Raw genomic sequence first — 16,488 nt, forward strand, 5'->3', positions numbered from 1 at the left:
ATGCGGGCTTGTGCAGTTCCAACCCTGCAACAGCAGCCATTCCCCGGGAATGGTCAACTAACAAAAGTGAGTTGTTTCGAATCACTGCTTGTCGAGAAGCTTATGCTTGATGCCTTGTTAAGGCATTTGACATTTCTTGTCTACTTGATGAAGTAGTTTTTTAATTCTGAAGTCTTGACTGCATGGTATATGCAGTCATATTGTGAGGTGTGGTTCATACCATTCTTGATGCCATAGTTCAAGCGATGGCACACTGCTGCAGGCCTATCCTAGTGACATGTGCGCGCTGCAGTTCATGTAGACGAATCCCCAGACCGGCCATGAGAATGGCGATCAGAGTCAGTCATCGATACGGGTGTGGGATTTTCTCCGATCACTATGGTTATTACCGGTCAAATGGTGACTGGCTGACCACAACCTGCTGTACGGTGCGTCAGTGGTTCAGTTATAATGCTACCCTGCCAGCCTCCCCACATGTAATAAGAGGCAGATGTTGCCCAATCTACATGATGAGTCTTTCCTCCAATCTACCGAGTGATATGAGCTTGTTTGGCTTAGATAACTGCCATTGTCAAATTCATTGTGATGTGCCCTGAGGTTCCTATGCAGTAGTGCATCCCAAAGGGATATTTTGTACCCGCTCCGTCCCAAAATAAGCGAGTCGCTTATTTTCGGACGGAGTGAGTCATTTATTTTGAGACAGAGGGAGTATGTAACTGTGTGCCTTGTACATACAACATTTGGCTGATCCCAAGAATGCCAAAAGAAATGGTAAAATAATCTCATCCTTCCTCAGGACTGCAGTTCTCAACTTGTTGGAAACTCACATCCAACATCTGCTGGAATATGAAATATGATAAAGCAAAAAGGAAGGAAGACTGAAACTAGTTCTTTGTTGATTTACAGTAATCAGGAACAGAATGTGTGCAGAACAAGTTTGTAACAAGCCAATTTGGCGAGCATGTACAGAAACACAGCAAAGCTGTAACAGCCAATTTGGCGAGCATGTACAGAAACACAGCAATGCTGTAACAGCCAATTTGACGAGCATGTACAGAAACACAGCAATGCTGTAAAGAGTCAGTTTGACGAGCATCTACAGAACACAGCAAATATGTAACAGAAGCGCCAGCCAAAGGCCTTCACCATACACAGCAAGAAGGCGCACACAAGAAGCAGAACGCAGCGTTGGAGCTTATACCATGCTGAAAAGCATGCGGCATCAGATGAAGAAGGAGCTTATACCATGCTGAAAAGCATGCGGCATCAGATGATGAAGATCAGCGTGCACCTCGGGCATACCCCGGAACAGGGGAGCACCCGCGGGGACGGAGGCCGACGATGATGGCCCGGGCTCCTGGACCTGGAACTGCTGGGACACCATCCTGCTGTCGTAGTAGTCCCTGCCGCGGTAGGCCGCGGTGTCGGCGTACTTGATGGGCGCCGTCAGCGACACTGGCTTGGTGCAGCGAGCGAACATGAAGCACATGCTGTACACCAGCTTCTGCAGGTCCACGGGCTTGAAGCCGTGCCCGTTCTTCAGCATGTAGTAGTGCGTGGGCCGGCTCGTCCCGTGCAGCCCGTCGTGGCTGCAGAGGAAGAAGTCATCGTGCGACCCGTCGACCACGACTGTGTCGACGACCGTGCCAGGGAGCACATTGCCATTCGTTGTCTGCAGCTCGTTTTCGTCCTTGGGGAACAGCCGCGTGTTGTGCCGCTTCTTGGCCACGACAACTGTGATCGTCGGCGAGTAGTCGTCTTCGCAGATACCCTTCTCCATAGACACTAGCTCCTTGTCAAGGACCATCTTGAACTGCTCGTCGCTCACGCCATCGCGGAAGTAAATGATCTTGTCTGGCTTGAAGCCGCCGTTCCTTTCCATGTAGACTTGGATGAGCTCCTTACACATGGTACCGAGGTTATCGATCTCCTCCGTGCCGCGCTTCTGGGCACGGATTCTCGGCACGTACTGGCTGGCGCTAGGGCAATCCATGGACGCCACAACAGCTGCTATCGACAGACTCACCGTGTCTCCTGGAGGCGGGTGGTTCACGTCCGCGCCGATGAACATGAAACGTGAGCCAGTCACCTTTGGAAGCTGGTCAGATAGCTGCATGTTGCTTCCCCCGAGCTTGATGTTGATCTTGAGGGCAAGGTTGGACAAGTACTGGTCCTGGCCCTTGCCTTTGTTTGCGAGGTGGCTCAACAGACACTGGGTTTGGATCCCCAGCTCTGTCTCGCAGATCATCTTCAGTATCTTGTACCCACGGTGCTGCTCAGACATCGGGCAGAAGAGGAGTTGCAGCTTCTTCTGCGTGCGCTCCTCCGCATCCTTCTTCACCTGGATAAGCTCCTTGCGTAGTTTGCCCGGATCAGATAGCACTGACATTGCTGACCGACGCACAACACAGTCTTGTCCGTCCATCTGAATGCCAAGGTTAAGACACTTCCTGACAATATTGCGAATGAACTTGTCTCCATCAAGCGGCCCTTCCTGGCCAGAGTGAGATGGCGTTGCACTTGCACTGAAGTCGAGAATGCCCCAGCACTTCAGTACTTTGCCGTCTACCAGTTTCATCCAATTCATGAGGTTCCACTGGCAGTTTTTCTTGGTGATATTGTAGTCGCGGCGGCCAGTGGAGGAGCCGACTGTCAGGGTGGGGGGAGCAAGAATAGTACCCGTGACTTCTGTCATCTCTCTGTTCAATGTAATGTTAAATTGCTGGCCTCTGCTACTGCTGAAAGTAAAGTGATAATTAGTGACTGATAATAAACATGAGTTCAGTTTGCTAAATTTTTACAATTAGATCAGATCCTTTCTTGAATGAAAGGCAAAGATCAGTTCTGTCCAAAGAAAGAAAATTCCAGAAAATACTTAGATACAAACATGGTTAAACTTCATTTTTATACTGAATCCAAGCATGGTTAAACTTCTTTTTTTTCAATTAGCATCTATGTTAGCACAACTTTCAAGTTTTATTCTAGATGTACTGTTTACACAGAAAAAAACCATTGAACTGAATAGCTAGCAAAATGCATTGCATTGGATTTAACAAATAAACAACACGTATAGATTAAGTCGTCAGGTTTGACAAAAAGAAAGAATGCATGGTCAGGCGTTTACAAACAGTAGAAGGGCACCCAAACTCAAAACAGTTACCTGCAAGGCCCTTCTGGAGGTTTTACCATATCCAGAATCCTATCTTTCCGGGCATTTGATTCGAGTGGCTTGTCCTTTGGCTTCTGCTTGGAACCCTTGAGTGTATTGTCCTTGGGATACTTCTGCCGTCGATGAAGAGTACAGAGCTCAATCGGGACATAATTTGGTCTGCCATTTGTCGTGCTCAAGTCCAAGCATGGAAGCATCTTATACTGAATCTCCACTTCATACTGCTCACGATAATACTCAACAAGCTTATGGGGGGGCTTCCCTGAATCAAAGTCCTCGAATGTGATAAGTTGCGCAGGCTCGGCTGTCAAACCTTGAACCTTGTACTTCCGAATTCTGGTCCCATTGTCTTTCCCTTTGGAGGACTTCTTCAGGTAATTCACTGTGATACAGAGGCCTTTCAGCTGACTCTCCAAATATTTCTGTTGCTTCTCGTCTAGAGCTGTTTCCATGTCAAAGGGAATATCAGTGTCAAACCGCTTCACCAAGTGCTTAACAAGATCCATAACACTGCTTCCATCTCGGCAAAACTCCATAACTGAATAGTCTACGCACAACACCAGCCCTTGCTCGGTGGCTTTTAGGGTCTGCATGGTTCCTTCCAGAGCTTCGGTAGTAAAGGCCCCATGAGAGCTGATCTTAGGACGCTGCTGCTGTGAATAAAATGTCTGACCGATGATAATCTTGCCTGAGCTAGAGGCCTCACGCACAATGGCATCAAGAGCCGGCAAGATCCCTTTAGTCACAGGCGGCCGAAGGGGTTGCCTCAGCTCCAGGTCCGGCTTGAGCACTGCTGATACATTGTAGGTCCGTGACCGGACTTCCACTGGATATACACTTTGTGGCAGTTTGGCAAAGGTGAACAGATGGCCCTTGCCATCAGAGGCAGCAGCTAATGAATATGGAGGCCGCGCAAGTATCTCCAAGAGTTTAGCCGTTGCAAACCTCTGATCTGAAGTCTCAGAAGAATCTTGACCAAGCTCGATCCCATAGCAAAAGATAGTTGATCCTCCAAACTCGATTCTGAAGTGGTTCACGAGCAGTTTGACTTCTATCTTTTCAAGTGGACAGCCTAGAGGGGAACAAGAGCAGTTAGAAACAACGAAGGTTGCAAACAAGGAAAACAGTAATGTGGCATGCTGTCAGAGAGGGAGAAGTAAATGCAGAAGAAAATGTAACTATACGGAGAGGAAACCGCTCATCCTTTTGAACTTCAGATAGTAAATGCCTCCCACCACCACCGCTCCGCAATTCATTTCGTACCCCTACTACTACAAAGGGTGACCCCAAAAGGCTCAAAGTTGTTTCCCATGCTGACTCCAAACCACAGCATGAAGCAACTTCTATTGACCCATGCATGCAAGCCTAACTTGTGAAATACACACACTCGTAAGAGAACAGTCCCAAAAAGAATCAGATACATGTTTTCACTGGTGAAAACTGTGATGCTTTCCTGTCTTCGGATAAAGGATACAGTAGTTAAATGATGTTCTGAAACTACAAGGTGACATACCAAATTCTAGTGTTATCTGACAGGATTTATTTTTATCTCATATGCTATGCATCATCTAAAACAACTATTACCATAACAAAATTGTGGAACAGAGGTTACTAATAACAGTTTAGAAGTTCAGTTAGCATGTAGACGAGTTCATCACCGTATCTTCCACTTTTTCAAGCAAAACAGGATTATAATGACCCTATCAAGCTAGGAATCAAACACTTCATATGGATTCAAGACACAAGAGAACAAGATGGATCAATAGCTGCTATAAGTAAAGCTGCAATACAGACAATGCAGCTAAGGGAACTTGTCAGACAGAGAGATAACCCTCATTCCTATTTATCTTAATCTATAAACCTTGGAGTACACACAGGCGTTCATAATACTACAACAGAAGCGTATAAAACTTTAGAAACTGCATAATCATGAGACAATGCAGGCATGCAGCACATGGAACTTATCATACAGAGAGATAAACCTCAGTCTAATCTATCTAGATCCATAAAGAATGAAGTACATTTGGGCATCCACAATACTACAAACAGAAACATATAAAACTTCATGTACTGCATAATCATGAACCATGATCAAAATAAGAAACAATATAAGATTACACCGATGCAAATGCTACTCTAAATCAGCACACAACTAACGAAAATTGCAATCACAGGCCTGTAGCTTCAAACAAGACAGCAGTCCACGCTACTACAACATGGACGTCTGGACAAACGAATCGCCTTGATCAACCACATACGTGAAATCAAACAGCATAGACTCTAATGACTAACCATCACAAAATTGCTGATCACGTGATCGATCAACTCCGCCCATGTTTCGAACATTTCCGAGGAACAACCGAATCATGTCAGAGTTCACAAGGCTCGCAAGTACAATCAGGAAACGGTACTACAAATGGTGCCCCCAAAAGGCCCAAAGTTCTTCTTCATGCTGACTCCAAACCATAGCATGAAGCAACTGATCCATTGACGCATTAATTAATGCAAGCCTACTTGTGAAATAACACATCCGTAGAAAAAATTCCAAAAAGAATCACATACAGGTTTTCACTGGTGAAAACTATGATTCTTTCATGTATGTTGAAGGATATGGTAGTTAAATGATTTTCTACATGTCTGAAACTACAAGGTGACATACCAAACAACCAAGGTTCCTCTAGTGCTATCTGACAGGATTCTTATCCCATATGCTCTGCATCCTCTCAAACAATCATTTGCCATCTCAAAATTGCAGAACAGAGGCTACCAACAACAGTTTTAGGAGTTCAGTTAGCATGTAGGCGAGTTCAACACCACATCTTCCTCCCAATTTTTCAAGCAATTCAGGATTGTAATGACCCTATCAAGCTAAGAATCAAACGCTTCCTATGGATTCAAGATACAAGAGAATAAGATGTAGGTACAGCTCTAATACAGACAATGCAGCAAAGGGAATTTATCCTACAGAGTTCATGATACTACAACAGAACCGTATAAAACTTGATATACTGCGAGTAATCATGAACCAGAATCGAAATCAGATCACACCGACGCAAATGCTACTCTGAATCAACACGCAGCCAACAAAATTTGCAATCACAGGCCCGTAATTTCAGAAGGTAAACAGTACGGCTGGAGAAACGCATCGCCCCGATCAACCGCATACACGAAATCAAACAGGGTAGGCTCTAATTCACTAACCATCACGAAACCCTTGATCGATCAACCGCCCATGTCTCGAAAATTTCAGAGGAACGAAGCAAGGATGCCGAGGTTCACAAGGCTCGCAAGTAGAATCAGGGAGCGGTGCTTACCAACAGGTCGAGAAGAAGACGAGCTCGTCGCCTGTGTGATCTCCTTCGGCTCCCACCATGGCGGGTCATACTGCTGGTTGTTGCGACGCTGCTGCTGCTGCGACGAGCAGTGCTGGCCTTGGAAGCCGCCTCCGCCGTGGCCCTGGTATGGACCGTGAGTGCTGTCGCTGTCGACCCTGCCGTGATTCCCGCCGCCTCGGCCGCAGCCCGCGTTGCCACGGCCGGGATGCTGCTGTCGCTGCTGCGCGTGGTCGTCCCGAGGGAAGCGCGAGTCCCGATGCTGCTGTCCATCCTGACGCCCTCGCCCGCTTGGCTCGAGAGGGGCGCCTGCGCCGCCGCCCCCGCCGCCTCCGCCGCGGCCGCGGCCGCTGCCTTCTCCACCGCCCCCGCCGCGAAAGGGGCCTCTCCTGCGGATTCTGACGGGAGTAAAGCCGTCTTCGTCAACCTCAGCGACCTCGCCGCCGCCGCCTCCCCCGTCTCGGCGGAGGCCCACCTAGCCACCGCCGGGGCCCCCGTAGCCGCCGCCGCGCTGATTGGACATCTCCACGCGGAGGTCGGACGAAGCAGCGACGGATTGATGGGGGGGGATTTGGGTTTTTGGAGGATTTTTCCCCTTCCAGAACTTCGAATGGGGGAGACGGTTGGGGGAACGGCGCTGGGGCCTACTTATAGCAGGCGCGAGATTGAACGCGGGGGCGAGCGCGAGGATTTTCAGAAGTGGAAATGACGTCTTTACCTATAGCACGCCCGCATTTCAGTTGGGGTGAACAGGGGCATTATGGGAAATTAAGCTACTCCCTCCGTTCCGAATTACTTGTCGCAGATATTGATGTATCTAGATGTATTTTAGTTCTAGATACATCCATTTCTGCGACGAATAATTTAGAACGGAGGGAGTAGTAGTTTGGGTGCGTGTTGGTTGACGCCGTGGACCGGAGGTCAACCATTTGCATTTGTTTCAAACAACCGACCCCCTTTATGACTTGTTTCGTTGGTTTCATCATCAATAAACTGAAATGAGAAGCGAGGGCTAGAGCTACACGGGCCTGGTAGAGGTTAAATTGCACCCTCTTTTATAAAATGCGGCTATAAAATATATTGTATCACTTACTTAACACTAAGTTGTCTAGAAGTGGAGACAGCCCAGGATCACATGGGGTTGAAAGTGCTTCATTTCGAAGCTCGCTGGCTAAAAGAGGCCCAGTTTAGAAAGAGCTTGAAGTTGTAGCACAGGAAGCACTCACACCTAAAAATGTGACTCGATAGAAGGAGTTGGCGGACGAGTTTGAAAGGTTATTGGAACAGGAAGAAATCTACCATGCTCAAAGAAGCCGAATTGACTAGCTTAACTTCGGTGATAAAAACACTTCCTATTTCCAAAACTTTGCATCGGCACGAAGGGCACATAACCGTATTAAAAGGTTGAAAGATGATCAAGGTGTATGGCGTGAAGACACTGCATACTTGAATCCCTTGATATCCGATTACTTTGCAGGTCTTTTCTCTACGAAGATAGATGAGCCTAACCCGAATTTGATTGCTAAGGTGCTACCTCAGGTTTCTTAGGTAATGAATGATGAGATGATGAGGCCTTACACAGCTGAAGATGTGAAGAAATCACTTTTCTCTATTGGAGATATGAAAGCACCAGGTGCTGATGGTCTTCATGCAATGCTCTTTAAAAAATGTTGGCATGTACTTGGCGACATGCGAACTATGAAGGTGCTTAGTGCTATAAACGATAAGGTTAGGACGCCGATAACTGCCACACGTGTGGGCGTTAAGGAATCTGCCCACACGTTCTGTGTGGTGCCTAAGAGGATCATCCCACACGTCTGTGTGTGGGCAAAACAACTAGCGCCCACACGTCTCTTTTTTTTCCTCCCGGTCCCTCTTACACGCGTGCGTGTGGGCGAAATAGATAACGCCCACACGCCCGGTACGTCAGGCCTCGTACCTCGTGGTCCCGCACATCCCACGTGACACTTTACCGCGCGCCCCGCAGTTTCCATGGGCCGTACCCTCGTCCATGTTCGTTTAAGTGCAGTTGCCATGTCGTTGAACTACGGTTGCCATGTCGGACAACTACAGTTGCCATGTTTGCTCAACTGCAATTGCCATCTCAGCTCAAAGTTCCAGATTGCCATTTTTTGGACAACTACAGCTGTTGCCATGTGTGGTCTGGTCTACTGCAGTTGCCATGATTTCAAAACTTTAGGAGTTGCCACCTACTAACACTAGGTAGTTGTCATGTAGCACTACAAAAAAGGCATGGCAAAAACATGTTCGAGGAAAAGAGAGAGTTGCCATGTGCTCACAAGCACGCTAGGGCAGTTGCCATTTAAAAAGAAAGAGTTGCCATCTGCTTACGTGCATGCTAGGGCAGTTTGCCATGTACCATGCAAAACATATGGCAACTGACATGTTCGGGTAAAAAAAAGAGTTGCCATCTGCTTGTAATCACACTAGGGCAGTTGCCATGTACATTGCAAAACACATGGCAACTGGCAGCTTGGGTGTGGGAGAGGAGGCGGGTGTGTGGGCGAGATGGCAAACACCCACACACCAGCCCTTGTGCGTGACTGAAAACTGGTGTGTGGGCGAACTGCTAAACGCCCACACACCGGCCCCTCCGTGTGATAAAACGGATATGTGGGCGACCTCTCTCACACACCACACACGCGAGTTGTCCTACGTGGCATACAAAATCAGCTAATCCGTGCCAAGATTCATGCAGAAGTTACTGGACGGTGATGGAGGCGTGTGGGTGAATTGGCTAACACCCACACGTGTGGGCGTTAACATTTCCGCAAGGTTATTCCTGAAGGTTGGAATGATACGGTCATTGTTCTTATTTCAAAGGTTGATGATCCAGAAAAGATAAGTCAATACAGACCGATTAGCCTTTGCAATGTCTTGTATAAAGTTATATCCAAAATGATAGCTTCGAGGCTTAAAATCTTTCTTGGTGATATAATTTCTCCAGTGCAAAGTGCTTTTGTGCCTGGGAGGTTAATCACGGATAACATTCTGTTAGCTATGAAAGTCCGCATACTATAAAAAATAAAAAGAAACGAAAGTTTGGATATTGTGCGGTGAAACTGGACATGCATAAAGCCTATGACCGTGTAGAATGGAAGTTTTTGGAAAGTATGTTGATACAACTGGGATTTCACCGGAATATTGTTGATTTACTCATGGCCTATGTCACATCAGTAAAATATAAGGTGAGATTTAATGATCAAGAAACTGAAGGGTTCATCCCTACTAGGGGACTCCGCTAGGGGGACCCCCTCTCTCCATATTTATTCTTGATATGTGCAGAAGGTTTGTCTAGTTCTTTAGCTCAACAAGAGCAGGTTCATGGCATTGAAGGTGTTCGGATGTGTAGAAATGCACCATCAGTTTCACATTTATTATTTACTGATGATTCCCTTATCCTTATGAGAGCGGATTTGGTTAATGCAACCTCGCTGAGATAGGTATTGGATGAATATTGTGCAAGCTCTGGACAATTGGTGAGTGAAGGGAAAAGCAATATCTTTTTCAGTCCAAATGTGGATGTCGAGTTAACAGCCCAAGTATGTGAAGAGTTGAATAATATGATTGAGGCAATTTCAGAAAAATATCTTGGACTTCCATCTAAGACTGATCTTGATAGAAGTGACAGATTTGAATATTTAGTGGAGAGAATTATTAACCATCTTAAAGGGTGGAAGCAAAAGTTCTTATCCATTGGGGGTAAAGAAATTTTGTTGAAGGCTATTATCCAGTCAATACCGGTGTTTGCTATGTCTGTGTTTAAAATTCCAAAAAAGATATGCAAAGAAATAATTGATGCCATGTCGAGCTTTTGGTGGGGAGACACTGAGGAACAGAAGAGGATGCATCGGTTTGCATGGTGGAGAATGTGTATACAAAAAAGTAACGGAGGTATGGGATTTTGAGACCTTCATGCTTTTAACCTTGCCTTGCTTGCAAAACAGAGTTGGAGATTGATAACCCATCCAGATACTCTCTATGCAAAGGATCTTCGTGCAAAATACTATCCAGACGGTAATTTGTTTAAAGTAGGAGTGAAGAAGGGGTCTTCATGTGAAAGTGCTAGTTGTTGACTAGAGGAGGGGGTGAATAGGCGTTTTTTATAAAAGTCTTCAAAACATGGAAGTTTCGAAGACAAACAATAGAAAAGAACCTATTAACATGTAGCGGAAGGTAGACTACACTAGGCAAGCCATAGCCAAGTATTCAAAGAAGTGAAAGCATGAAGACTAATAGCAGCTAGGTAGTAATGATCAGGATGGAAGATAGTATGAAGCCAATCAGAACAAGTAGTTATACAGTGAAGTCAAACAGATAGTGCAAGCAGGCAATGACTTCATGAAGACAAACTGTAAGTAAAGAGAGAGAGAGAAGATATAACCAGTCTCTTGGTGAGGACAAGGATTTGTTGGACCAGTTCCAGTTGCTGTGACAACTGTATGCCTGGTTAGGGAGGCTGAGATTCAACTCAGAAGACCACATCTTCACCTTATTCCCTTGAGCTAAGGACTAGTCCTCGCCCAATCACTCTGGTAAGTCTTCAAGGTAGACTTCCGAACCTTCACAGACATCGTTCACCAGCGATCCACAATGACTCTTGGATGCTCAGAACGCGATGCCTAACCGGCTGGAGGATTCACAGTCCTCAAGTGTAACAAGTCTTCAGGTCACACGGACAGAAAGACTTCAGTGATGCCAAACCCGAATTTGATTGCTAAGGTGCTACCTAGGGTTTCTTAGGTACTGAATGATGAGATGATGAAGCCTTACACAGCTGAAGATGTGAAGAAATCACTTTTCTCTATTGGAGATATGAAAGCACCAGGTGTTGATGGTCTTCATGCAATGTTCTTTAAAAAATGTTGGCATATACTTGGCGACATGTGAACTATGATGGTGCTTAGTGCTATAAACAATAAGGTTATTCCTGAAGGTTGGGATGATACGGTCAATGTTCTTATTCCAAAGGTTGATGATCCAGAAAAGATAAGTCAATACAGACCGATTAGCCTTTGCAATGTCTTGTATAAAGTTATATCCAAAATGATAGCTTTGAGGCTTAAAATCTTTCTTGGTGATATAATTTCTTCGGTGCAAAGTTCTTTTGTGCCTGGGAGGTTAATCACGGATAACATTCTGTTAGCGATGAAAGTCCGCATACTATAAAAAATAAAAAGAAATGAAAGTTTGGATATTGTGCGATGAAACTGGACATGCATAAAGCCTATGACCGTGTAGAATGGAAGTTTTTGGAAAGTATGTTGATACAACTGGGATTTCATCAGAATATTGTTTATTTACTCATGGCCTGTGTTACATCAGTAAAATATAAGGTGAGATTTAATGATCAAGAGACTGAAGGGTTCATCCTTACTAGGGGACTCCGCCAGGGGGACCCCCTCTCTCCATATTTATTCATGATATGTGTAGAAGGTTTGTCTAGTTCTTTAGCTCAACAAGAGGAGGTTCGTGGCATTGAAGGTGTTCGGGTGCGCAGAAATGCACCATCAGTTTCACATTTATTATTTACTGATGATTCCCTTATCCTTATGAGAGCGGATTTGGTTAATGCAACCTCGTTGAGACAGGTATTGGATGAATATTGTGCAAGCTCTGGACAATTGGTGAGTGAAGGGAAAAGCAGTATCTTTTCAGTCCAAATGTGGATGTCGAGTTAAAAGCCCAAGTATGTGAAGAGTTGAATATTATGACTGAGGCAATTTCAGAAAAATATCTCGGACTTCCATCTAAGACTGGTCTTGATAGAAGTGACAGATTTGAATATTTAGTGGAGAGAATTATTAACCATCTTAAAGGGTGGAAGCAAAAGTTCTTATCCATTGGGGGTAAGGAAATTTTGTTGATGGCTATTATCCAGTCAATACCGGTGTTTGCTATATCTGTGTTTAAAATTCCAAAAAAGATATGCAAAGAAATAACTGATGCCATGTCGAGCTTTTGGTGGGGAGACACTGAGGAACAGAAGAGGATGCATCGGTTTGCATGGTGGAGAATGTGTATACAAAAAAGTAACGGAGGTATGGGATTTCAAGACCTTCATGCTTTTAACCTTGCCTTGCTTGCAAAACAGAGTTGGAGATTGATAACCCATCCAGATACTCTCTATGCAAAGGATCTTCGTGCAAAATACTATCTGGATGGTAATTTGCTTAAAGTAGGAGTGAAGAAGGGGTCTTTAATCACATGGCAAAGTATTTTCTTGGGTCTCCAAACTTTTAAAAGGGGACACATTTGGAGAGTTGGTACTGGCGTGCAAATAGATATCTAGAATGATCATCGGGTGCAGGGTAGTCCAACAAGGAAAGTCCTCACAAGTAGAGGTAACAGTTTGGTTGATAAAGTAAATGACCTCATTGATCCGGTTACAGGGACATGGGATGAGATGATAATTAGGGATATATTCCTTGATGTTGATGCTGAGAGAATTCTAAAGATACCTCTATCTAAACACTTGACAGAAGACTTTGTGGCATGGAGTGTGATAACCCACAAGTATAGGGGATCGCAACAATTTTTGAGGGTAGAGTATTCAACCCAAATTTATTGATTCGACACAAGGGGAGCCAAAGAATATTCTCAAGTATTAGCAGTTGAGTTGTCAATTCAACCACACCTGGAAAACTTAATATCTGCAGCAAAGTAATTAGTAGCAAAGTAGTATGGAAGTAACGGTAGCGGTGGCAAAAGTAACAATAGCAGTTTTGTAGCAATTGTAACAGTGGCAACGGAAAAGTAACTAAGCAAAGATCAATATGTGAAAAGCTCGTAGGCATTGGATCGGTGATGGAGAATTATGTCGGATGTGATTCCTCATGCAAGTTATAACATAGGGTGACATAGAACTAGCTCCAATTCATCAATGTAACATAGGCATGTATTCCGACTATAGTCGTACGTGCTTATGGAAAAGAACTTGCATGACATCTTTTGTCCTACCCTCCCGTGGCAGCGGGGTCCTATTGGAAACTAAGGGATATTAAGGCCTCATTTTAATAGAGTACCGGACCAAAGCATTAACACTTAGTGAATACATGAACTCCTCAAACTACGGTCATCACCGGGAGTGGTCCCGGTTATTGTCACTTCGGGGGTACCGGATCATAACACATAGTATGTGACTATTGACTTGCAAAATAGGATCAAGAACTCACATATATTCATGAAAACATAATAGGTTCAGATATGAAATCATGGCACTCGGGCCCTAGTGACAAGCATTAAGCATGGCAAAGTCATAGCAACATCAATCTCAGAACATAATGGATACTAGGGATCAAACCCTAACAAAACTAACTCGATTACATGGTAAATCTCATCCAACCCATCACCGTCCAGCAAGCCTACGATGGAATTACTCATGCACAGCAGTGAGCATCATGAAATGGTGATGGAGGAAGTTTGATGATGACGACAGCGACGGATTCCCCTCTCCGGAGCCCCGAACAGACTCCAGATCAACCCTCCCGAGAGAGATTAGGGCTTGGCGGTGGCTCCATATCGTAAAACGATGAATCCTTCTCTCTGATTTTTCCCTCCCCGAACGTGAATATATAGAGTTGGAGTTGAGGTCGGTGGAGCACCAGGGGGCCCACGAGGCAGGGGGCGCGCCCAGGGGGGGTAGGCGCGCCCCCACCCTCGTGGACAGGGTGTGGGCCCCTTGGTCTTGATTCTTTTCACCAGTATTTTTTATATATTCCAAAAATATTCTCCGTGAAGTTTCTAGTCATTCCGAGAACTTTTGTTTCTGCACAAAAATAACACCATGGCAATTCTGCTGAAAACAGTGTCAGTCCAGGTTAGTTCCACTCAAATCATGCAAGTTAGAGTCCAAAACAAGGGCAAAAGTGTTTGGAAAAGTAGATACGATGGAGACGTATCAACTCCCCCAAGCTTAAACATTTGCTTGTCCTCAAGCAATTTAGTTGATAAACTGAAAATGATAAAGAATTTTTTTACAAACTCTGTTTGCTCTTGTTGTTTGTAAATATGTAAAGCCAGCATTCAATTTTTCAGCAAAGATTATGAACTAACCATATTCACAATAACACTTAGGTCTCATATTTACTCATATCAATGGCATAATCAACTAGCGAGCAATAATAATAAATCTCAGATGACAACACTTTCACAAAATAGTCATAATATGATATAACAAGATGGTATCTCGCTAGCCCTTTCTGAGACCGTAAAACATAAATGCAGAGCACCTCTGAAGATCAAGGACTGACTAAACATTGTAATTCATGGTAAAAGAGATCCAATCATAGTCATACTCAATATAAATTAATAGTAATGGATGCAAATGATAGCAGTGCTCTCCAACTGGTGCTTTTAATAAGAAGATGATGACTCAACATAAAAGTAAATAGATAGGCCTTTCGTAGAGGGAAGCAGGGATTTGTAGAGGTGCCAGAGCTCGATTTTTGAAATAGAGATAAATAATATTTTGAGCGGCATACTTTCATTGTCAACATAAAAACCGAGAGATCTCGATATCTTCCATGCTACACACATTTTAGGCGGTTCCCAAGCAGAATGGTAAAGTTTATACCCCCCACCACCAACAAGCATCAATCCATGGCTTGCCCGAAACAACGGGTGCCTCCAACTAACAACAGTCTTGGGGGAGTTTTGTTTGCAATTATTTTGATTTGAGCATGGGACTGGGCATCCCGGTGACCAGCCATTTTCTCGTGAGTGAGGAGCGGAGTCCACTCCTCTTGAGAATAACCCGCCTAGCATGGAAGATACAGACATCCCTAGTTGATACATGAGCTATTCGAGCATACAAAACAGAACTTCATTTGAAGATTTAGAGTTTGGCACATACAAATTTACTTGGAACGACAGGTAGATACCGCATATAGGAAGGTATGATGGACTCATATGGAATAACTTTGGGGTTTATGGAAGTGGATGCACAAGCAGTATTCCCGCTTAGTACAAGTGAAGGCTAGAAAAAGACTGGGAAGCGACCAACTAGGGAGCGACAACAGTCATGAACATGCATTAAAATTAATCAACATTGAGTGCAAGCATGAGTAGGATGTAATCCACCATGAACATAGATATCGTGGAGGCTATGTTGATTTTGTTTCAACTACATGCGTGAACATGTGCCAAGTCAAGCCTCTTGAATCATTCAAAGGAGGATACCACCCTATCATACCACAACATAACCATTTTAATAGCATGTTGGCACGCAAGGTAAACCATTATAAACTCCTAGCTAATTAAGCATGGCATAAGCAACTATAATCTCTAATTGTCATTGCAAACATGTTTCATTCATAATAGGATGAATTAGGAATGATGAACTAATCATATTTACAAAAAAAAAGAGGTCGAGTTCATACCAGCTTCTCTCATCTCAGTCAGTCCATCATATATCGTCATTATTGCCTTTAACTTGCATGATCGAACGATGTGGATAATAATAATAGTGCATGTGCAATTGGACTAAGTTGGAATCTGCAGGCATTTTAATACACAGGAGAAGACAAGGTAATATGGGCTCTTTGTTAAATCAACAATAATGCATATAAGAGCTACTCAACGTTTTCATCATGGTCTTCTCCTCTCGACCCCCAAAGAAAAGAAAAGAAATAAAACTATTTACACGAGAAAGCTCCCAACAAGCAAAATAAGAACGAGAAATCTTTTTGGGTTTTCTTTTATTTATACTACTACATGCATTGAAAGTAAACTAGCTAAAAAGCTACAACTGATTTTTTTTGTTTTTCTTAAGGTTTTTCAAACACACATGAAGAAGCTTAGAAAAGAAAATAAACTAGCATGGATAGTACGGTGAAAAAGTATGAGCACCCACAACTAGAATGAGTGTGTGAACATGAATGTAATGTCGGTGAGAAATACGTACTCCCCCAAGCTTAGGCTTTTGGTCTAAGTTGGTCTATGCCCATGGATGGCCTGGCGGATATC

General features: G+C 44.3%; 1 protein-coding gene across 1 annotated transcript in view; it reads right to left on the reverse strand.

Annotated features, from left to right (window-relative positions):
* Positions 1-873: 873 nt before the first annotated feature.
* The window catches only part of LOC123191838 (protein argonaute 2), a 52,663-nt gene continuing 37,048 nt past the window's right edge, over positions 874-16,488 (reverse strand). The window contains exons 3-5 of the mRNA XM_044604417.1: positions 6,484-6,976; positions 3,161-4,241; positions 874-2,738 (exon numbers count right to left, since the gene is read on the reverse strand). Coding sequence (XP_044460352.1) covers positions 1,223-2,738; positions 3,161-4,241; positions 6,484-6,976 — 3,090 coding nt within the window. The 3' untranslated portion in view covers positions 874-1,222. The remainder of the gene's footprint in view (positions 2,739-3,160; positions 4,242-6,483; positions 6,977-16,488) is intronic.

This window comes from Triticum aestivum, chromosome 2A (assembly GCF_018294505.1).
Source record: "Triticum aestivum cultivar Chinese Spring chromosome 2A, IWGSC CS RefSeq v2.1, whole genome shotgun sequence".
NCBI classification, from domain to species: domain Eukaryota; kingdom Viridiplantae; phylum Streptophyta; class Magnoliopsida; order Poales; family Poaceae; genus Triticum; species Triticum aestivum.